The sequence below is a fragment of the Vulpes lagopus genome, chromosome 7 (assembly GCF_018345385.1).
Source record: "Vulpes lagopus strain Blue_001 chromosome 7, ASM1834538v1, whole genome shotgun sequence".
NCBI lineage: Eukaryota > Metazoa > Chordata > Mammalia > Carnivora > Canidae > Vulpes > Vulpes lagopus.
Genome location: NC_054830.1, coordinates 10,867,189 through 10,891,852, shown reverse-complemented (window position 1 = coordinate 10,891,852; position 24,664 = coordinate 10,867,189). Strand labels below are relative to the sequence as shown.

The following is a 24,664-nucleotide window of genomic DNA, read 5'->3' as shown; positions in this document are numbered from 1 at the left end:
TCCTTTATATTCCCTTTCACTATTATTCATATTCCCCAAATGAATGAGAACATACACTGTTTGTCCTTCTCCGATTGACTTATTTCACTCAGCATAATACCCTCCAGTTCCATCCACGTTGAAGCAAATGGTGGGTATTTGTCGTTTCTAATTGCTGAGTAATATTCCATTGTATACATAAACCACATCTTCTTTATCCATTCATCTTTCGATGGACACCGAGGCTCCTTCCACAGTTTGGCTATTGTGGACATTGCTGCTAGAAACATCGGGGTGCAGGTGTCCCACGTTTCATTGCATCTGAATCTTTGGGGCAAATCCCCAACAGTGCAGTTGCTGGGTCGTAGGGCAGGTCTATTTTTAACTCTTTGAGGAACCTCCACACAGTTTTCCAGAGTGGCTGCACCAGTTCACAGTCCCACCAACAGTGTAAGAGGGTTCCCTTTTCTCCGCATCCTCTCCAACATTTGTTGTTTCCTGCCTTGTTAATTTTCCCCATTCTCTCTGGTGTGAGGTGGTATCTCATTGTGGTTTTAATTTGTATTTCCCTGATGGCAAGTGATGCAGAGCATTTTCTCATGTGCATGTTGGCCATATCCATGTCTTCCACTGTGAGATTTCTCTGCATGGCTTTTGCCCATTTCATGATTGGATTGTTTGTTTCTTTGCTGTTGAGTTTAATAAGTTCTTTATAGATTTTGGAAACTAGCCCTTTATTTGATATGTCATTTGCAAATATCTTCTCCCATTCTGTAGGTTGTCTTTTAGTTTTGTTGACTGTATCCTTTGCTGTGCAAAAGCTTCTTATCTTGATGAAGTCCCAATAGTTCATTTTTGCTTTTGTTTCTTTTGCCTTTGTGGATGTATCCTGCAAAAAGTTACTGTGGCCGAGTTCAAAAACGGTGTTGCCTGTGTTCTCTTCTATGATTTTGATGGACTCTTGTCTCACATTTAGATCTCTCATCCATTTTGAGTTTATCTTTGTGTATGGTGAAAGAGAGTGGTCCAGTTTCATTCTTCTGCATGTGGATGTCCAATTTTCCCAGCACCATTTACTGAAGAGACTGTCTTTCTTCCAATGGATAGTCTTTCCTCCTTTATCGAATATTAGATGACCATACATTTCAGGGTCCACTTCTGGGTTCTCTATTCTGTTCCATTGATCTATGTGTCTGTTTTTGTGCAAGTACCACACTGTCTTGATGACCACAGCTTTGTAGTACAACCTGAAATCTGGCATTGTGATGCCCCCAGCTATGGTTTTCTTTTTTAAAATTCCCCTGGCTATTCGGGGTCTTTTCTGATTCCACACAAATCTTAAAATAATTTGTTCTAACTCTCTGAAGAAAGTCCATGGTATTTTGATGGGGATTGCATTAAACGTGTAAATTGCCCTGGGTAACATTGACATTTTCACAATATTAATTCTGCCAATCCATGAGCATGGAATATTTTTCCATCTCTTTGTGTCTTCCTCAATTTCTTTCAGAAGTGTTCTACAGTTTTTAGGGTATAGATCCTTTACCTCTTTGGTTAGGTTTATTCCTAGGTATCTTATGCTTTTGGGTGCAATTGTAAATGGGATTGACTCCTTAATTTCTCTTTCTTCAGTCTCATTGTTAGTGTATAGAAATGCCATTGATTTCTAGGCATTGATTTTGTATCCTGCCACGCTACCAAATTGCTGTATGATTTCTAGCAATCTTGGGGTGGAGGCTTTTGGGTTTTCTATGTAGAGTAAGTATCATGTCATCGGCGAAGAGGGAGAGTTTGACTTCTTCTTTGCCAATTTGAATGCCTTTAATGTCTTTTTGTTGTCTGATTGCTGAGGCGAGGACTTCCAGAACTATGATGAACAGCAGTGGTGAGAGTGGACATCCCTGTCTTGTTCCTGATCTTAGGGGAAAGGCTCCCAGTGCTTCCCCATTGAGAATTAGATTTGCTGTGGGCTTTTCGTAAATGGCTTTTAAGATGTCGAGGAAAGTTCCCTCTATCCCAACACTCTGAAGGGTTTTGATCAGGAATGGATGCTGTATTTTGTCAAATGCTTTCTCTGCATCTAATGAGAGGATCATATGGTTCTTGGTTTTTCTCTTGCTGATATGATGAATCACATTGATGGTTTTACGAGTGTTGAACCAGCCTTGTGACCCAGGGATAAATCCTACTTGGTCATGGTGAATAATTTTCTTAATGTGTTGTTGGATCCTATTGGCTAGTATCTTGTTGAGAATTTATGCATCCATGTTCATCAGGGATATTGGTCTGTAATTCTCCTTTTTGGTGGGGTCTTTGTCTGGTTTCGGAATTAAGGTGATGCTGGCCTCATAGAACGAATTTGGAAGTACTCCATCTCTTTCTATCTTTCCAAACAGCTTTAGTAGAATAGGTATGATTTCTTCTTTAAACGTTTGATAGAATTCCCCTGGGAAGCCATCTGGCCCTGGACTCTTGTGTCTTGGGAGGTTTTTGATGACTGCTTCAATTTCCTCCCTGGTTATTGGCCTGTTCAGGTTTTCTATTTCTTCCTGCTCCAGTTTTGGTAGTTTGTGGCTTTCCAGGAATGCGTCCATTTCTTCTAGATTTCCTAATTTATTGGCGTACAGCTGTTCATAATATGTTTGTAAAATCGTTTGTATTTCCTTTGTTTTGGTAGTGATCTCTCCTTTCTCATTCATGATTTTATTAATTTGAGTCTTCTCTCTCTTCTTTTTAATAAGGTTGGCTAATGGTTTATCTATCTTATTAATTCTTTCAAAGAACCAACTCCTGGTTCTGTTGATCTGTTCCAAAGTTCTTTTGGTCTCGATATCATTGAGTTCTGCTCGAATTTTAATTAACTGTCTTCTTCTGCTGGGGGTGGGGTCTATTTGTTGCTTTTTCTCTAGTTCCTTTATGTGTAAGGTGAGCTTTTGAATTTGAGATCTTTCCAGTTTTTGAATGGATGCTTGTATTGCGATGTATTTCCCCCTCAGGACTGCTTTTGCTGCATCCCAAAGATTTTGAACGGTTGTATCTTCATTCTCATTAGTTTCCATGAATCTTTTTAATTCTTCCTTAATTTCCTGGTTGACCTTTTCATCTTTTAGGAGGATGGTCCTTAACCTCCACGTGTTTGTGGTCCTTCCAAACTTCTTGTTGTGATTAAGTTCTAATTTCAAGGCATTATGGTCTGAGAATATACAGGGGACTATCCCGATCTTTTGGTATCGGTTCAGACCCGATTTGTGACCCAGTATGTGGTCTATTCTGGAGAAAGTTCCATGTGCACTTGAGAAGAATGTGTATTCAGTTGAGTTTGGATGTAAAGTTCTGTAGATATCTGTGAAATCCATCTGGTCCAGTGTATCATTTAAAGCTCTCGTTTCTTTGGATATGTTGTGCTTAGAAGACCTATCTAGTATAGAGAGAGCTAGATTGAAGTCACCAAGTATAAGTGTATTATTATCAAGGTATTTCTTCAGTTTGGTTATTAATTGGTTTAAATATTTGGCAGCTCCCACATTTGGGGCATATATATTGAGGATTGTTAAGTCCTCTTGTTGGATAGATCCTTTGAGTATGAGATAGTGTCCCTCTTCATCTCTCACTATAGCCTTCGGGGTAAATTTTAATTTATCTGATATAAGGATGGCAACCCCTGCTTTCTTTTGAGGACTATTTGAATGGTAAATGGTTTGCAATCTTTTATTTTCAGGTTGTAGGTGTCCTTCTGTCTAAAATGAGTCTCTTGTAGACAGCAAATAGATGGGTCCTGTTTTTTTATCCAGTCTGAAACCCTGCGCCTTTTGATGGGGTCATTAAGCCCGTTCACGTTCAGAGTTACTATCGACAGATAGGAGTTTAGTGTCATCATATCTATTCAGTCCTTGTTTTTGTGGATTGTTCCACTGAACTTCTTCTTAAAGGGGAATTTTAAGAGTTCCCCTTAAAATTTCTTGCAGAGCTGGTTTGGAGGTTACATATTCTTTCAGTTCCTGCCTGTCTTGGAAGCTCTTTATCTCTCCTTCCATTTTGAATGAGAGCCTTGCTGGATAAAGTATTCTTGGTTGCATGTTGTTTTCATTTAGGACCCTGAATATATCCTGCCAGCCCTTTCTGGCCTGCCAGGTCTCTGTGGAGAGGTCTGCTGTTACCCTAATATTCCTCCCCATAAAAGTCAGGGACTTTTTGTCTCTTGCTGCTTTAAGTATCTTCTCCTTATCTTTGGAATTTGCAAACTTCACTACTAAATGTCGAGGTGTTGAACGGTTTTTGTTGATTTTAGGGGGGGGATCTCTCTATTTCCTGGACTGAATGCCTGTTTTCCTTCCCAGATTAGGAAAGTTTTCAGCTAGGATTTGTTCAAATACATTTTCTGGCCCTCTGTCCCTTTCCGCGCCCTCAGGAACCCCAATTAAACGTAGGTTTTTCTTCCTCAGGCTGTCATTTATTTCCCTTAATCTATCCTCATGATCTTTTAATTGCTTGTCTCTTTTTTCCTCAGTTTCCCTCTTTGCCATCAACTTGTCTTCTATGTCACTCACTCGTTCTTCCACCTCGTTAAGACTCGTCGTTAGGACTTCTAGCTTGGATTGCATCTCATTTAATTGATTTTTAATTTCTGCCTGATTGGATCTAAATTCTGCAGTCATGAAGTCTCTTGAGTCCTTCATGGTTTTTTCTAGAGCCACCAGTAGCTGTAAAATAGTGCTTCTGAATTGGCTTTCTGACATTCAATTGTAATCCATATTTTGCAACTCTGTGGGAGAGAGGGCTGTTTCTGATTCCTTTTTTTTTTTTTATTTTTTTTTTTATTTTATTTTTTTTTTTTTTGATTTTTTTTGATTGATTCCTTTTTTTGAGGTGAGGTTTTCCTTCTAGTCATTTTGCTCAGTGCAGAGCGGCGAAAAACAAGTTGTATTGGGAAAAGGAGAAAAAGAGAGAGAAGGAAAGAAAAGAGAAAAAGAAAAAAGAGAAAGAAGAAAAAAAGGGGGAAAAAAAGAAGAAAAAGAAAGAAAGAAAGAAAGGAGAAAAAAGAAAAAAAAGGGGGGGTGGGGTTGGGGAAGGAATCAGGAATCAAGAAGAAAGAAAAAAAAAGCACAAAACAAAACAAAAACAAAAACAAAAGACAAAAACAAAAAAACAAAACAAAACAAAAAACACGGGGGAGTATCTTCCGATTCTGTGTACTTTAAGTCCCTTGAGTTCCCCTGGAACTGGTCCGTGTCGCTGGTCTTCTGGGGGAGGGGCCTGCTGTGCTGATTCTCAGGTGTTAGCACTTGGGGGAGCTGCTCTGCCCCTGCCTGGTGCAGGGCTCAGTGGGGGTTGTTCACCCCGTGAGGCCCCGGGAGGAAGCCACAGTGGCGGGGGCAGCTCTGGAGCCCTGGAGTCAGCCCCCGCAGTAGCTCCGGGGCTCTCCGTCTGCAGGGCCTGGAGGCTCCGGGGTGGGGCCGCTGATCTGCTCAGCTCGGAGCAGGAGCGTCCTCGCTGTCCTGGGCCCTCCCGGCCTCTGCCTGTCCCGGGGGAGGCCGGATCCTGGGCTGTGTCCCGGCGCCCTGTGCTCTGGAGCCTGCGCTGTTGGATTCGCGCTCCCGCCCCGCAGCCCCCTCCGCGGAGCCGCCGCCCGAGCCCCTCCGAGCTGTTCCCGGAGCCGCGCCGCCCCCTCCGCGGAGCTTCTTCCTCCGCCCGAGCTGCCGCCGCTGAGCTGTTCCCGGAGCCGCGCAGCCCCCTCCGCGGAGCTTCTTCCTCCGCCCGAGCCGCCGCTGCTGAGCTGCTCCCGGAGCCGCGCAGCCCCCTCCGCGGAGCCACAGCCCGAGCCCCTCCGAGCTGTTCCCGGAGCCGCGCCGCACCCTCCGCGGAGCTTTTTCCTCCGCCCGAGCCGCCGCCGCCGAGCTGTTCCCGGAGCCCCGCAGCCCCCTCCGCGGAGCCGCCGCCCGAGCCCCTCCGAGCTGCTCCGGGTCCCGCCGAGCGCTGCAGCCCTTAGGGAGCTCGGCGCATCTCCCGGGGCGCAGGTGCCTGTTACTGTCCCAGGGAGCCCGAGGGCGTCTCCGCCCTCCTGGGTCCTGCTCTAACTCCCTGAGCCCCTTTCCGCGGGGAAGGTTGGTGCAGCTCCTGCTCCTCCGGGACGGGGCTCTCCTGTCCTGGGGACACTCGCCCCGGCCTCAGCCCGGCTCCTCGCGGGGCCCCTCCCCCTTGGAGGCCTTTTGTGTCTTTATTTCTTTTTCCCCGTCTTCCTACCTTGATAGAAGCGCGAACTCTTCTCACTGTAGCGTTCCAGCTGTTCTCTCTTTACATCTCAGGCCGAATTCGTAGATTTTCAGGATGATTGGATGGTTTTCCAGGTAATTTGTTGAGGACAGGTGACCTGGGGACCCTGCTCTGCCGCCATCTTGCCCCTCCCCGCCATTAAACTTTTTAATAAGGAATTGAAGACACTGATGATCCAGGACACTAGAACCAGCAATCCACTGAGCTGGGGTTTCTGATGACCATGTAGTGCAGGGGGTGGCAGATGTCCACGGAGTGGTCATAGGCCATTTCGGACAGGAGAAAGTAACCCAGTCCAGCAAAGAGTAAGAAAAAGTATATCTGTGTGATGCAGCCTTCATAGGTTATGACTTTAATCCTAGTCTGAATGTTATGGAACATCTTGGGGATAGTGGTGGAGGTGATACAGATGTCTACAAAGGACAGGTTGGTGATGAAGAAGTACATGGGGGTGTGGAGGTGGGGGTCTGACCTGACAGCCAGGATGATGAGCCGATTTCCAATCACAGTGATCAGGTACATGGAGAGGAAAAGCCCAAATATGAGGGGATGCAGTTCTGGTTTGTTTGATAATCCCAGAAGAAGAAATCCTGAAATTTGGGTATTATTGCCTGATCCCATGTGGTGGTTGTGATGAGTAGAAATTAGAAAAAATGATTAATTTCAACACAAATGGGCATTAGTAATTTGGTAGAAATGATAGCATTACAATATCATGTGCAAAAAGGAAGCAGGCATAAAAGAAAATAGATGGGGTGTTATCTTTACTAGGAGTTCAAGGGGCTCTAAAATAAGGTGACACTTGAAGAGAGACCTCAGGGAAGTCTGCATGGAAGACACAAGTTTATTTGTGGACGTGTGGGCCCTGCAGGAGAAAGAGCCAGTGCAAAAGCCCTGTGGAAGGCACCTGTTTCAGATGGATATCTAGGACTCAAAATGGAACTGGAATGGTCAGAAGACAAGCAAGAGGGCGAGTGATGAGAGGGGGTGTGAGGAATGTTGAAGAATGAGATGGCCTCCCCACTGCAGCTGAGACTTCAAGACACAGGGAGGCCTTCATTCACATGGTATTTTTGCACTTCATTAATTTGTTTCCAAGGAATCCTGCCAATAAAAATGGATCCCTTCCTTATTTCCAAGTGTTGGTTAAGACCCTGGAGTCTTGGGGGATCCCTGGGTGACTCAGCAGTTTGGTGCCTGCCTTTGGCCCAGGGCATGATCCTGGAGTCCTGGGATCGGTCTCTCATTGGGCTTCCTGCATGGAGCCTGCTTCTCCTCTGTCTGTGTCTCTGCCTCTCTCTCTCTCTATCTGTGTCTCTCATGAATAAATAAATAAAATATTAAAAAAAGACCCTGGAGTCTGTATTTTAAAGGTACTATATTGGCACACTACACATTTCTGGGACCATGTGACTACCAGGCTCTTCTCAGCCCCTCCTACAATATTTAGGAAAGAAATGATACTAGTTAAGCTCTCAACATCAAATTATCATTGCCATAAAGAATATAGAAAAGTACTCAAATTCCAGTTGGTAAGACGCCCATGATCATGTAACTTGGTGTTTTAATTTAATAGGACCATTTTGTCCCGTATTTACAGAAGTATAAAAAATTCAAAAAGAAGAGAAAATGAAGAGGAGGGAGAAACATTTGATAAGCTCATGTGGTCCTTGAGAGATATAGATGATGAGAAAGCTTCACTGGTCCTGGCTGCATTCCAGCCCTAGGTATTGCCCCTTGATGCGCAGAATAACAAAGTCACAAAAAACCAATTCTCCAAAGAGAAAACAGTGATATATTTATGCGGTGTCAGGACACCTTAATGTATGAACATCCTCTAGAAATATGAGTAAAAGGAATTAATCCACAATTGACCAAAGGAAATACTTAACTTACAAAAATATTGGGGATTTATCAAGATGAAATGGTAAAGGACTTTTCAAAAATGATATTAAATGCAACTTTTGGAATCAGTAAATGAGTTTTGAACCTTGGATCTGCCATATGATCCCTATTTGATTTTGAGAAAACAACCAATTCATTCTAAAATAATAATATTCTCACCGGAATAGTGGGGTAGTGCTATCCATCCTCCTAAGGCAGTTGACAGATTGGGTCCATATATAAAAAGTTGAGCATGGTTCCTTCCTGTTAGTATATGAATGGTTATTCTCTCTGTTCAGACGTGTTTGTACGTGTGTGTAACACACATGTTATTTGTGAGTTTGCACACGCACACAAACTTGATCATAACATATAAGGCATATTTACTGTGGATGGTTAAAAAAAAAGGAATACATTGCAGTAAAGGAAAAAATGGTTTTAATAGAAGGTCAGTGCCTGTTAATGTAGGAAAATAATATAAATAAGAGTTCATAAGAAGACCAGGTCACAGGAAAAAGGCAGTCAGCGTGGTGCTGATGTGACATCAGACTCATGGGAGCCCGCGGTGCTCCACTAGTCTCATCACAGGGTCTGCCTCAGGACCCTGACCTAATTGTTATTACTGTCCTTACTCCCTGTTTATTTGACCACACTGGTTTTTATGTGGCCCAAGTGGATAAGGCTGACTTCCCTTAAATTCCTGGCTGGGTGGCAATCCTTCCTTTGTTATCTTGGACTTTGGGGTTTGATCTTTGTTTGACACAAAATCTTTTTTTTTAAATTTTCATTAATTTTTATTATTTTGATATTTTATTATATATATATTTATTTATTAATTTTATTTTACTTTATTTTTTTCACCATTAATTTTATTTTTTATTTAATTATGTTTTGTTTGTTTTATTTTTTAAATTTACTTTTTATTGGTGTGCAATTTACCAACATACAGAATAATCCCCAGTGCTCATCACCCATACACCCCCACTCCCTGCCCACTTCCGCTTCCACCACCCCTAGTCCGTTTCCCAAGGTTAGGAGTCTTTATGTTCTGTCTCCCTTCCTGATATTTCCCACACATTTCTTCTCCCTTCCCTTATATTCCCTTTCACTATTTTTTATAGTCTCCAAATGAATGAGAACATACACTGTTTGTCCTTCTCCGATTGACTTATTTCACTCAGCATAATACCCTCCAGTTCCATCCATATTGAAGCAAATGGTGGGTATTTGTCCTTTCTAATGGCTGAGTAATATTCCATTGTATACATAAACCACATCTTCTTTATCCATTCGTCTTTCGATGGACACCGAGGCTCCTTCCACAGTTTGGCTATTGTGGCCATTGCTGATAGAAACATCGGGGTGCAGGTGACCCGGTGTTTCATTGCATCTGAATCTTTGGGGTAAATCCCCAACAGTGCAATTGCTGGGTCGTAGGGCAGGTATTTTTAACTCTTTGAGGAACCTCCACACAGTTTTCCAGAGTGGCTGCACCAGTTCACATTCCCACCAACAGTGTAAGAGGGTTCCCTTTTCTCTGCATCCTCTCCAACATTTGTGGTTTCCTGCCTTGTTAATTTTCCCCCTTCTCACTGGTGTGAGGTGGTATCTCATTGTGGTTTTAATTTGTATTTCCCTGATGGCAAGTGATGCAGAGCATTTTCTCATGTGCATGTTGGCCATGTCCATGTCTTCCTCTGTGAGATTTCTCTTCATGTCTTTTGCCCATTTCATGATTGGATTGTTTGTTTCTTTGGTGTTGAGTTTAATAAGTTCTTTATAGATTTTGGAAACTAGCCCTTTATCTGATATGTCATTTGCAAATATCTTCTCCCATTCTGTAGGTTGTCTTTTAGTTTTGTTGACTGTATCCTTTGCTGTGCAAAAGCTTCTTATCTTGATGAAGTCCCAACAGTTCATTTTTGCTTTTGTTTCTTTTTTTTTTTTTTTTTTTTTTTGCTTTTGTTTCTTTTGCCTTTGTGGATGTATCTTGCAAGAAGTTACTGTGGCCAAGTTCAAAAAGGGTGTTGCCTGTGTTCTCCTCTAGGATTTGGATGGAATCTTGTCTCACATTTAGATCTCTCATCCATTTTGAGTTTATCTTTGTGTATGGTGCAAGAGAGTGGTCAAGTTTCATTCTTCTGCATGTGCATGTCCAATTTTCCCAGCACCATTTATTGAAGAGACTGTCTTTCTTCCAAAGGATAGTCTTTCCTCCTTTGTCGAATATTAGTTGACCATAAAGTTCAGGGTCCACTTCTGGGTTCTCTATTCTGTTCCATTGATCTATGTGTCTGTTTTTGTGCCAGTACCACACTGTCTTGATGACCACAGCCTTGTAGTACAACCTGAAATCTGGCATTGTGATGCCCCCAGCTATGGTTTTCTTTTTTAAAATTCCCCTGGCTATTCAGGGTCTTTTCTGATTCCACACAAATCTTAAAATAATTTGTTCCTACTCTCTGAAGAAAGTCCATGGTATTTTGATAGGGATTGCATTAAACGTGTAAATTGCCCTGGGTAACATTGACATTATCACAATATTAATTCTGCCAATCCATGAGTATGGAATATTTTTCCATCTCTTTGTGTCTTCCTCAATTTCTTTCAGAAGTGTTCTACAGTTTAGGGTATAGATCCTTTACCTCTTTGGTTAGGTTTATTCCTAGGTATCTTATGCTTTTGGGTGCAATTGTAAATGGGATTGATTCCTTAATTTCTCTTTCTTCAGTCTCATTGTTAGTGTATAGAAATGCCACTGATTTCTGGGCATTGATTTTGTATCCTGCCACGCTACCAAATTGCTGTATGAGTTCTAGCAATCTTGGGGTGGAGGCTTTTGGGTTTTCTAAGTAGAGTATCATGTCATCGGCGAAGAGGGAGAGTTTAACTTCTTCTTTGCCAATTTGAATGTCTTTAATATCTTTTTGTTGTCTGATTGCTGAGGCTGGGACTTCCAATACTATGTTCAATAGCAGTGGTGACAGTGGACATCCCTGTCTTATTCCTGATCTTAGGGGAAAGGCTCCCAGTGCTTCCACATCGAGAATGATATTTGCTGTGGGCTTTTCGTAAATGGCTTTTAAGATGTCGAGGAAAGTTCCCTCTATCCCTACGCTCTGAGGAGTTTTGATCAGGAATGGATGCTGTATTTTGTCAAATGCTTTCTCTGCATCTAATGAGAGGATCATATGGTTCTTGGTTTTTCTCTTGCTGATATGATGAATCACATTGATTGTTTTACGAGTGTTGAACCAGCCTTGTGTCCCGGGGATAAATCCTACTTGGTCATGGTGAATAATTTTCTTAATGTGTTGTTGGATCCTATTGGCTAGTATCTTGTTGAGAGTTTTTGCATCATGTTCATCAGGGATATTGTTCTGTAATTCTCCTTTTTGGTGGGGTCTTTCTCTGGTTTTGGAATTAAGGTGATGCTGGCCTCATAGAACGAATTTGGAAGTACTCCATCTCTTTCTATCTTTCCAAACAGCTTTAGTAGAATAGGTATGATTTATTCTTTAAACGTTTGATAGAATTCCCCTGGGAAGCCATCTGGCCCTAGACTCTGTGTCTTGGGAGGTTTTTGATGACTGCTTCAATTTCCTTCCTGGTTATTGGCCTGTTCAGGTTTTCTATTTCTTCCTGTTCCAGTTTTGGTAGTTTGTGGCTCTCCAGGAATGCGTCCATTTCTTCCAGATTGCCTAATTTATTGGCTCATAGCTATTCATAATATGTTTTTAAAATGGTTTGTATTTCCTTGGTGTTGGTAGTGATATCTCCTTTCTCATTCATGATTTTATTAATTTGAGTCTTCTCTCTCTTCTTTTTAATAAGGTTAGCTAATGGTTTATCTATCTCATTAATTCTTTCAAGGAACCAACTCCTGGTTCTGTTGATCTGTTCCACAGTTCTTCTGGTCTCGATTTCATTGAGTTCTGCTCGAATTTTGATTAACTCTCTTCTTCTGCTGGGTGTAGGGTCCATTTGCTGTTTTTTCTCTAGCTCCTTCATGTGGAAGGTGAGATTTTGTATTTGAGTTCTTTCCAGTTTTTGAATGGATGCTTGTATTGCAATGTATTTCCCCCTCAGGACTGCTTTTGCTGCCTCCCAAAGATTTTGAACGGTTGTATCTTCATTCTCATTAGTTTCCATGAATCTTTTTAATTCTTCCTTAATTTCCTGGTTGACCCTTTCATCTTTTAGCAGGATGGTCCTTAACATCTACGTGTTTGAGGTCCTTCCAAAGTTCTTGTTGTGATTTAGTTCTAATTTCAGGCATTATGGTCTGAGAATATGCAGGGGACGATCCCAGTCTTGTGGTATCGGTTCAGACCCGATTTGTGACCCAGTATGTGGTCTATTCTGGAGAGAAAGTTCCATGTGCACTTGAGAAGAATGTGTATTCAGTTGAGTTTGGATGTAAAGTTCTGTGAATATCTGTGAAATCCATCTGGTCCAGTGTATCATTTAAAGCTCTCGTTTCTTTGGAGATGTTGTGCTTAGAAGACCTATCGAGGGTAGAAAGAGCTATATTGAAGTCACCAAGTATAAGTGTATTATTATCTAAGTATTTCTTCACGTTGTTTATTAATTTGTTTAAATATTTGGCAGCTCCCACATTTGGGGCATATATATTGAGGATTGTTAAGTTCTCTTGTTGGATAGATCCTTTGAGTATGATATAGTGTCCCTCTTCATCTCTCACTATAGTCTTCGGGGTAACTTTTAGTTAATCTGATATAAGGATGGCTACCCCTGCTTTCTTTTGAGGACCATTTGAATGGTAAATGGTTCTCCAACCTTTTATTTTCAGGTTGTAGGTGTCCTTCTGTCTAAAATGAGTCTCTTGTAGACAGCAAATAGATGGGTCCTGCTTCTTTATCCAGTCTGAAACCCTGCGCCTTTTGATGGGGTCATTAAGCCGTTCACATTCAGAGTTACTATTGACAGATAGGAGTTTAGTGTCATCATGATATCTATTCAGTCCTTGTTTTTGTGGATTGTTCCATTGAACTTCTTTTTAAAGGGGAATTTTAAGAGTCCCCTTTAACATTTCTTGCAGAGCTGGTTTGGAGGTCACATATTCTTTCAGTTCCTGCCTGTCTTGGAATCTCTTTATCTCTCCTTCCATTTTGAATGAGAGCCTTGCTGGATAAAGTATTCTTGGTTGCATGTTCTTCTCATTTAGGACCCTGAATATATCCTGCCAGCCCTTTCTGGCCTGCCAGGTCTCTGTGGAGAGGTCTGCTGTTACCCTAATACTCCTCCCCATAAAAGTCAGGGACTTTTTGTCTCTTGCTGCTTTAAGGATCTTCTCTTTATCTTTGGAATTTGCAAGCTTCACTATTAAATGTCGAGGTGTTGAATGGTTTTTATTGATTTTAGGGGGGGGGATCTCTCTATTTCCTGGATCTGAATGCCTGTTTCCCTTCCCCGATTAGGAAAGTTTTCACCTAGGATTTGTTCAAATACATATCTGGCCCTCTGTCCCTTTCAGCGCCCTCAGGAACCCCAATTAAATGTAGGTTTTTCTTCCTCAGGCTGTCGTTTATTTCCCTTAATCTGTCTTCATGGTCTTTTAATTGTCTGTCTCTTTTTCCTCAGTTTCCCTCTTTGCCATCAACTTGTCTTCTATGTCACTCACTCGTTCTTCCTCCTCGTTAACCCTCGTCGTTAGGACTTCTAGTTTGGATTGCATCTCATTCAATTGATTTTTAATTTCTGCCAATTGGATCTAAATTCTGCAGTCATGAAGTCTCTTGAGTCCTTTATGGTTTTTTCTAGAGCCACCAGTAGCTGTATAATGGTGTTTCTGAATTGGCTTTCTGAAATTGATTTGTAATCCAGATTTTGTAACTCTGTGGGAGAGAGGACAGTTTCTGATTCTTTCTTTTGAGGTGATGTTTTCCTTCTAGTCCTTTTGCTCAGTGCAGAGTGGCCAAAAACAAGTTGTATTGGGAAAAGGTGAAAAAAAAGAGAGAGAGAATGAAAGAAAAGAGAAAAAGAAAAAAGAAAAAGAAGAAAAAAAGGAAAAAAGAGAAGAAAGAGAGAAAGAAAAAAGAAAGGTGAAAAAAAAAGGGGTGGGGGAAGCAATCAGAAATCAAAAAGAAAGAAAAAAAACAAAAAACAAAAAACACGGGGGAGTATCTTCTGATTCTGTATACTTTACGTCCCTTGACTTCCCTTGGAACTGGTCCGTCTAGCTGGTCTTCTGGGGGAGGGGCCTGCTGTGCTGATTCTCAGGTGTTAGCACTTGGGGGAGCTGCTCTGCCCCTGCCTGGTGCAGGGTTCAGTGGGGGTTGTTCACCCCGTGAGGCCCCGGGAGGAAGCCACAGTGGCGGGGGCAGCTCTGGGACCCTGGAGTCAGCTCCCGCAGTAGCTCCGGGGCTCTCCGTCTGCAGGGCCTGGGGGCTCCCGGGCGGGTCCGCTGATCTGCTCAGTTCCAGGCAGGAGCGTCCTTGCTGTCCTGGGCCCTCCCGGCCTCTGCCTGTCCCGGGGGAGGCCGGATCCTGGGCTGTGTCCCGGGCCCTGTGCTCCGGGGCCTGCGCTGTTGGATTCGCTCCCGCCCCGCAGCCCCCTCCGCGGAGCCGCCGCCCGAGCCCCCCCGAGCTGTTCCCAGGGCCGCGCCGCCCCCTCCGCAGAGCTTCTTCCTCCGCCCGAGCCGCCGCCGCCGAGCTGTTCCCGGAGCCGCGCAGCCCCCTCCGCGGAGCCGCCGCCCGAGCCCCTCCGAGCTGCTCCGGGTCCCGCCGAGCGCTGCAGCCCTTAGGGAGCTCGGCGCACTCTCCGGGGCGCAGGTGCCTGTTACTGTCCCAGGGAGCCCGAGGGCATCCCCGCCTTTCTGGGGATCCTGCTCCAATTCCCGGGGAGGCCCTTTCCGCACGGGAAGGTTGGTGCAGCTCCTGCTCCTCCGGGACGGGGCTCTCCTGTCCTGGGGACACTCGCCCCGGCCTCAGCCCGGCTCCTCGCGGGGCCCCTCCCCCTGGAGGCCTTTTGTTCCTTTATTTCTTTTTCCCCGTCTTCCTACCTTGATAGAAGCGCGAACTCTTCTCACTGTAGCGTTCCAGCTGGTCTCTCTTTAAATCTCAGGCCGAATTCGTAGATTTTCAGGATGATTGGATGGTTTTCTAGGTAATTTGTTGAGGACAGGTGACCTGGGGACCCTGCTCTGCCGCCATCTTGCCCCTCCCCCCTCTGCACCCCTTTCTTTCCCAGAGTTAGGAATCTCTCATGGTTTGTCTCCTCTAATTTTTCCCACTCAGTTCCCCTCCTTTCCCTTTTAATCCCTTTCACTATTTCTTATATTCCCCTATGAGTGAATCTGTATGATTCTTAAACTAAGTAGTCAACCTATCAAACAAACATGCAATCTCTTGGCTCTGGTGTAGGTTGGTCGGGCTCTCAGATGATCTCGGGTAAAAGTTCTTAGGTTTTGTTCTCTTTGATCCTTTCTTGAAATACCTGCTGAGCTCTCAGACTCACCTGGGTGGGGTCTATAAGATGAAAGATCTGTGTGAAGGTCCCAATTCCTCCCTGGATGGTTGATGATGGAGACTGAAGCTCTGTTCCCAGAGAGGACAGCAGGAAACTGTGAAGCATAGGTCCTGCAGACAGACTTAGGAACTCAAAAGCAACATTCATGTCCTGTCCCACACAAGGATGCATCATGATAAGGGACTGCAACGGAAGAGGTATTTACAGTTCACTGTGTCTTCTCATTAGACACTGTTTCCATTGTTACTCCCACCCAGAGCATATTATTTCCCCATGGGCCACTAGTCTGGACAGAAAAGAGATTTTGTCCTGCCAATTCTCTGTTCCCAGGAGACCAGATTAGAAGTCAGGTCAATTCAGTTTTTATTACTTCTTCTCTATAATCTTGCCTGCCTTCTAGAGCTCTAACCTCCTTGCATCTTATTCCATTTTTGAGTTCATGTTTTCTCCAAATCTAAGACTGAGGGACCTGGTAACCAGGTCTCATGGACCTTCAAAGTATTGTCTTATGGCAGAGGTCTCCAGATCACTCTAGAAAATTGCTTTTCCTCTCTTCAACAAGAGAAAGGGATATGTTAATTTGCTATAAACATATGGGTTCTGTGCCCTTGTCTTCGTGATGTTTTTGATTAATCAGGTGATTTATGCTGATAACACAAATTAAGAGCTGCCATTTAGCGTTCCATTTAAACAAGTTTGTTAATTATGAGATATTTAAATCTTTTTAGGCACCACACACTGAGTGAGAATCCTATGTGGATTGTTTTATTTCATTTTTACAAAAGTTCACTCTGTAAGATCTGTACAGTAATGAACCCTAATCTACAGTTGCAAAAGTGAGACTCAGAAGTGTGAAATGAGATACCCAGGGTTATTAGCTGAGGGAGGGATGAGCTTTGACTGGAACTCCCCCAAGATATTTCTAGTTCTCATGCTCTAGGTCAGTGATTATCAAGCAGGGGCGATTTTGCCTCCAAAGTACACTTGACAATTATGGAGAAATCTTTGGTTGTCATAACTAGGGAGGTGCTACTGACATCTAGAGGTTGAGGCCAGGGATGCTGCCCCTTATTCTACAATGCACAGGATGGCCCCCACCACAAAGAATCATCTAGCACAAATGTCTCAATGGTGTAGAGGTTGTGAAACACTATTCTAGACCAGAACTTCTTCAATGTTAATGTATATTTAAATCACTTGAGGATTCTGTTCAAATTCAGATTCTGATTTGGCAGGAAGTGGGTGAGGCTCAGAGTTCCTGTAATTATAACTGTTTCCCAGTTGACACTGATGTTACTAGTCCAGGTCTGTGGGCCAGTCTTTGAATATTAAGGGTGTCATTCAGCATTTGAGTCAAGGATATTGTTTTAGATCTTCTCTACCAGGAATCTTCTTGCCCACCTTGGGTCTGACCTTAGGTGCTCAAATGATGGACTCAGTAGGCAAGCTTGTGCATGCTCAAGTTTATGGCTATCTCTTGAGTCCTGTCCTCCTAAGCTGTACTACCTCAGGGGAGGGATGATGCTAGATGGAAGTGATGCATAGGGCAAGGTATGGGGAAAGTGTGTGGACCTTCCATGCCTTCTCCAGGCATGCCACTCTACCAGTCTCCATGTGTTCACCAGCCTGAAAGCTCTCTGAACCATCCTTTTGGGTTTTTATGGAAGCTTCATTATATAGACATGATTGATTAAATTATTGGACATTGGTGATTAAACTCCATCTCCAGCCCCTCTCTGATCCCAGGAGATTAGGGGGTGGGAACTAAGGTTCCAGTCCTCTAATCACATAGTCCTCCTTTGCTTTCCCAAATTCACCTCATTAACCTAATAAAAGACATCTTTATGGCTCTTATCACTTAGAAAATTTGAAGTTTTAGAAGCTCTGTTCCAGAAATGGGGATGTAGACTAAATGTATGTTTTTAAGGTATAAATCACAATATCACAGTATAAATGTAGAACTGGATGAAGCCTTTATTGGAATTCTGTCACAATGCTTCCAGTTCTCACACTGGCACAGTGGTTCTCAACCAGACAGGATTTTGCCCAAAGGGATATTTGACCATGTCTGAAGTGATGCTGCTGAACATTTATAATCAGCAACACCCAACACAAATATTTATCCAGCTGAAGTGTCAACAGTGAGAAGGTGAGAAATATGATTTTAGACCAACATTTCTCCACCTTCATTGTGCATACAAATCACCAAAGTTTGTAGATAAAATGCAAATTCTCATTCATCGGGTGCCTAGTGGGTCCACGGATGATGCATTTCTAACAGACTTCAAGGTAGTGTTGATGCTTCAGGTCCTGGTCTGTGGGGCACAGTTTGAGAGTAAGGCTCTATGTTTCTGTGTTAGAGTCATGTGTGGGTAGCTTTAGGTCTTCTCCACTAGGAGTCTTCTGTGTTTGTAATTTTGAAAGAAAAATTTTTCGCATAACTCTATGGGTATTGATAAATTCTGTGTTCAATTATTTTTAATTTTTAATTTTTAAAAAGATCTTATCTATTTATTTTACAATGGGGGGGGGAAGAGAAAGAGAGAGAGGGAGAAACGGACAGAGAGAAAGAAAGAGATAGAGGGAGAGACAGCAGGGAAAAAGCAGAAGGAGAGGGAGAGGAAGATAATTTCCAGCAGATTCTGCAAGAAGAACAGAGCCTGATGCAAGACTTGATCCTGCATGGATCCCAAGATCACGACCTGAGTGGAAATAGAATCAGAAGCTCAACTGACTGAGCCACCCAGGTGCCTTGAAATTCTTTTGTATAAAGGCTCTTGAGTGTCATAAAAAAATTTATATTTGAAAAAGACTTAGTAATAGGCAAAAAAGGGCTTCCAAAACATGTCCACATCCTCATTCAAAGAACTTTTGATAATTTTTACCATTCTCACTGGTGTGAGATGGTGACATGGATGGAACTGGAGGTTATTATTGCTGAGTGAAGTAAGTCAATCGGAGAAGGACAATCTTGAGGTTTTACTCATACGGGAAATATAAAAAATAGTGAAAGGGTAATAGGGGAAAGGAGAAATTATGAGTGGGAAAAATCAAAGAGGGTGGCAAGCCATGAGAGACTCCTAACTCTGGGAAATGAACAAGGGGTAGTGGAAGGGGAGGAGGGCAGAAAGATGGGGTGACTGGGTGACGGGCTCTGAGGGCAGCACCTGATGGGATGAGCCCTGAGTGTTATACTATATGTTGGCAAATTGAACTCCAATAAAAAATATACAAAAAAAAAGAACTTTTGAAAACCTTTGTTTACAGAGCAAGGAGAATGCAGCCAGTAGATGGAATAAGGCTGCTAATCACTGATCTTGATATAAAGAGATTAGCCTGGGTTATCTAGATGTGATTAGTGTAATCACATCTACAGAGGAGAATGGTCCTTTAAACGTGAAAGAGGGAGGACAAAGAACTAGAATCTGAGAGACATTTTCAGACTCTGTGCTGTGGGCTTTGAAGATGGAAAATGTCCGTGAGACAAAAAAGGCAGGTAGCCATGGGAAAGTGAAATAGGAAAGGGAGTGAATTCCCCTCTGGAGTATCCAGAAGGATCAAAGCCCGGCAGACTCTTAATTATAGCCCAATGAGACCCATTTTGGGCTTCTGACCTTCTAGAAACATAGGATAAATCTTTGTTTTAAGCCACTGATGTGGTCATTTGTTACAGCAGGAATTGAATACAGACATTTGTTCAGAAAAGTATTTTTTGTAGGAATGAAGTTTGAGCCTTTCAACTCATTCAGTCAACTTCCCTTGGGTAAAGGCATTTGATATTGAAATCCCACCTAAAATGGAAGGAGAAAATCAGTTTCAGCTTGGAGATAATCTGCCCCTTTAGCTGGACAATGATTTCCCACTGCAGAAATACAAATGTGGTCATGATTCTGAGGACTTTGAAGATTTGAGATAAAAAGAACCAATTTCTTATTAAAATTAAGGTCACCCATTCTACTTAAATGTTTGTGTCAAAATTCTACGTTCTATGTTGATTCAAATATTTGTTCTTTCAATATATATTCCCTCCAACTTCCAGGTTTTTTCAACACAATAGATGAGATCTAAATAAGTTTCTGTGTGTCTACATAAATGTGTGTGAACATGTTTATTTGAGATAAAGATGTATACAAATGTACACACACATACACATACATTCTTAACCTTGAACATTTCCTTGGACTTCAACAAAGTGCTTCTATACATTTATTTTAGAAGACTATAATAAAGACAGGCTTGGTTAGGGTTCTTTCAGGTCACCAAGAGAGGCTGGAAGGAGATGCCTCTTTGCACAAAAAATGTGACCTTAATCATATGTCTGGATGGGAATTCAATCTCTCTAATGAGTCATTCTTTGATCCTGAGTATATATATGGATGATAAAGAATTGATGATATTGATATTGTTCAATCATCACCCATTTCATAGTTGTGACAAAATTTAGAAAGGAGGAGATATTTCATTTAGAGCAAAGAGTCCTATTTCTATGTTGCAGAAAGAGAAAGACATTTCAGTAAAACATCATAAACATGCCAACCAAACCAAACCAAAACAAAACAAAACCAGCCAAAAACCATGCCAACCAATTCTTCATGCCAACAGAAAAAGCCCAAATTTTGTGCATGGACACCAAACTTCATACTTCAATGAATGGATGGACAGCATACAATGAAATATTTTGCTCAGTAATACAAAGTATACTTTCAATTTTTCTTCATCATATTTAAGATCTTCCCTAGCTCAAAGGCAATATGAAGTTAATCTATTTTAATATTTGTTTCTGTGTAGACCCCAGTTGGAGACATGTACTTGGTAATCATTTTTTCCCATCACTGTGGTAGGCATGGTGGACATAGCTGGATAGGAGAACATGACCCTAATAAGGAGAATGGAACTCAAGACTACCTATAGACAACATATAAGTTAGCCTACATTTTCAGGATAAGCAGTGAAGGCAATGATGTACAAAGTATTGATGTGCACTAAAGAGAAAAATGGGATCTCATACTTCCATTTATTATAAAATTATATAAATATCCTTAGTTAACAAACTATTTTTTCTACATGAAAAATATGACTCAATGTTGGACAGGATGCGGAGAAAAGGGAACCCTCTTACACTGTTGGTGGGAATGTGAACTGGTACAGCCACTCTGGAAAACTGTGTGCAGTTTCCTCAAAGAGTTAAAAATAGACCTGCCCTACGACCCAGCAATTGCACTGTTGGGAATTTACCCCAAAGATTCAGATGCAATGAAACGCCGGGACACCTGCACCCCGATGTTTCTAGCAGCAATGTCCACAATAGCCAAACTGTGGAAGGAGCCTCGGTGTCCATCGAAAGATGAATGGATAAAGAAGATGTGGTTTATGTATACGATGGAATATTACTCAGCCATTAGAAACGACAAATACCCACCATTTGCTTCAACGTGGATGGAACTGGAGGGTATTATGCTGAGTGAAGTAAGTCAATTGGAGAAGGACAAACATTATATGTTCTCATTCATTTGGGGAATATAAATAATAGTGGAAGGGAATAGAAGGGAAGGGAGAAGAAATGTGTGGGAAATATCAGGAAGGGAGACAGAACATAAAGACTCCTAACTCTCGGAAACGAACTAGGGATGGTGGAAGGGGAGGAGGGTGGGGGGTGGGGGTGAATGGGTGACGGGCACTGAGGGGGGCACTTGACGGGATGAGCACTGGGTGTTATTCTGTATGTTGGCAAATTGAACACCAATAAAAATAAATTTATTATAAAAAAAGAAAAATATGACTCATGACTATCCTTTTAGTAAAATAAGAGAAGATTACTTGGGATTATATATGTTCCTTGAGTAGAAAGTATCCATTTTTAAATTAAAAGATTATTTATTTATTTGACAGAGGAGAGGGAGAGAGCAAGCATAAACAGGGGGACTGATAGAGGGATGGGGGAAGCAGACCCTCACCAAGCAGGGAGCCCAACATGGGGCTCAATTCCCAGACCCTGGGATCAAGACCTGAGCTGAAGGTAGCCATATAACCAGACTGAGCCACCCAGGTGCCCCGGTAGAAAGTATTCCTTTTTTTTTTCTACTTTTGTTTATTTATTTTTCTTTCTTTTAAAAAATATTTAAATTCAATTAGCCAACATATAGTATGTCATTAGTTTCAGATGTAGTGTTCAGCTGCATATAACACCTACGGCTCATCACATTATGTGCCCTATTTATGCTCATCACCCAATTACTCCAACCCCCACCCATCTCTCCTCCAGCAACCCTCAGTTTGTTTCCTATAGTTAAGAGTCTCTTAGATTTTTCTCCTTCTCTGATTTATTCCCATTCAGTTTTCTTCCCTTACTCTATGATCCTCTGCGATATTTCTTGTATTCCACATATGAATGAAACCACCATATGATAATTCTTTCTCTGATTGACTTATTTTGCTCAGAATAATGCCCTCTAGTACTGTCCACCTCAATGTAAATTGTAAGTATTCATCCTTTCTGATGGCTGAGTAATATTCTATCTATGTATCTATCTATATGTCTATCTATCTTTCTATCTATCTATATCACATCTTTATCCATTCATCTACCAGTGGACTTCTTGACTGTTTTCACAGTTTGGCTGTCGTGGACATTGCTCTTATGAACACTGGGGTGCAGGTGACCCTTCATTTCACTACATCTGTATCTTTGGAGTAAATACCTAGTAGTGCAATTGCTGGGTCATACAGTAGCTCCATTTTTAACTTCTTGAGGAACTTCCATACTGTTTTCCAGAGTGGCTGTACCAGCTTGAATTCCCACCAACAATGCAAGAGGGTTTCCTCAGTAGAAAGTATTCTTAAGAGATCCATGGTACCCCATGATATAAATGAGAATTTCCAAATATTTTTTACCAAGGTTGAAAAAAACTTTGAAAAAGTAGGATATGGACAAAGGGGAAAACTATGTATATCAGACAGAGTAGAAGTCTAATAAAGCGAGTGTATGGAGAAGCTGAATTCAAACAAATGGAAATTCCAGGAAATAAATAGAATGAGCAGATTCTACTTCCACTGTCTGATCAAAGAATGGCAGTTCCTGGCTCTGAGGCTGTGAGTCCTGAAATCATGGGCACTTCTTCAGCCCCATGACGATTGGCCCTTACATCTCTGGAACCCCAATGATTCTTTTCAGAGCCCTCTTTATATCTTTGTTCCTCAGGCTGTAGATGAAGGGGTTCAGCATGGGTGCAACCAAAGTGTACATTACAGAGACCATTGCACTTGTGTGGGAGCTCTGGGTAGCAGCAGAGCTAAGGTACACACCAAGCATCGTACAATAAAATAAGGAGACAACTGAGAGGTGAGATGCACAGGTGGAAAATGCTTTATACTTGCCCTGAGCTGATGAGATTCTGTGTATGGAGGAAACAATCTTAGAGTAAGAGTAAAGGATCCCAGCGAAAGGACCACCAGCCAGCAGGACAGCTGCAAAATACATCACCAAGTTATTAAGAAAGGTGTCAGAACAGGCAAGTTGGATCATCTGGTTGAGTTCACAAAAAAAGTGGGGGATTTGGAAGTGTGTACAGAAGGACAGCCGCAACATCATTAAACAATGTAGCAAGGAATTCAGGATAGACATGATCCAGGACACCAGAACTAGCAGTTTACAGAGATGAGGGTTCATGATGACCATGTAGTGTAGGGGATGGCAGATGGCCACATACCGGTCATAGGCCATCACACTCAGAAGAAAGATGTCTGACACGGCAAAGAGTATGAGAAAATAAATCTGTGAGATGCAGCCTTCATAAGTGATCACTTTGCTCTGAGTCTGGATATTCAGCAGCATCTTGGGGATGGTGGTGGAGGTGAAACAGATGTCTACAAAGGACAGGTTGTCAAGAAAGAAGTACATGGGGGTGTGGAGGTGGGAGTCAGAGCCAATGGCCAGGATGATGAGTAGATTTCCAAACACAGTGATCAGGTACATGGTGAGGAAAAGCCCAAATATGAGGGTTTGCAATTCTGGTTCCTCTGATAATCCCAGAAGAAGAAACTCTGAAATTCGTGTATCATTTCCTGGTTCCATGTGGTGGAGATGACTTCAAGGACAGAAGCAAATAGCATGACTAATTTTCACACAAACTTATGTTACTCTAAGATTTGAAATGCTTTCTTTTTTATTCCAGAAATTCACTTCAATATGTTATGCCAGTAAATGGTCTCCATAAGGAGATCCCCCGTACCACTATAGTTGTGGAATTTTTGTTCCAATTACGTTTTTCACAAAAGGGCCTGTATTCTACAGTTTTAATTTAAAAATTATTCTAAGTTTTGGAAACATAAATTGAGCTCTGGTCACATTCTGGCATGTCTAGGCAAGGAGTATGGGGTGCTAAAGAACAAAATGATGGAGAAAGAATACATTAATAAATAAGAAAACTAAATAGCATTTCAGTTGGTGGCAGTGGTATGAAGAAAGGGAAAACAGGGATAAAGCAGAGAAGAATAGGGCATGCTATTTTCATGGATGTGGAGGCCATTCTGCAAACAGGAGGGCCCTGGAACACAGACCTCAAGTTAGAGAGGGAGGTAGACCAAGGATTATGGGGGAAGTGTGTGCCCGGCTGAGGGAATGGTCAATGCAAAGGCCCCAAGGAAGGTAGTTGTTTCCAATGTTCAGGTTGAAGAAGTAAAGCCAGTGCTGCAAGAGGAATGAGCAGGAGGGAGATTGAGGAGAGACACCATCAGACACGCTGAGGAGAGGAGTGTTCTCTCTGCTACCTCTGAAATCTCATGACACAGGGACTTCCCTGTCCACAGTGCCTCTCCCACTGTGTTCATCCTGTTGCAAAGGCATCCCAGGAATTGAACCAGATCCCCTTCTTAGTGGCTCTCTTGATTGAGTCCTGGCCCTTGTGTTGTGTCATCTTGGGATTTAGGAGTCCTGGCACCCTGCTGTGAGGACAGCTCACGCTCTATAAGTCACACACCCACAGGATACCATGGCTTCCTGGGTTGTGTTATTTTCCTGTCTTTCTCAGCCCCTGCCATCTTG

The 24,664-nt window shown here is 42.4% G+C and overlaps 1 protein-coding gene across 1 annotated transcript; it reads right to left on the bottom strand.

Moving 5' to 3' along the window:
- Positions 1-22,762: 22,762 nt before the first annotated feature.
- LOC121495321 (olfactory receptor-like protein OLF4) lies at positions 22,763-23,695 on the bottom strand. The gene has a single exon (XM_041762604.1). It carries the CDS (start codon positions 23,693-23,695, stop codon positions 22,763-22,765), a length of 933 nt encoding a protein of 310 aa, XP_041618538.1.
- Positions 23,696-24,664: the final 969 nt, after the last annotated feature.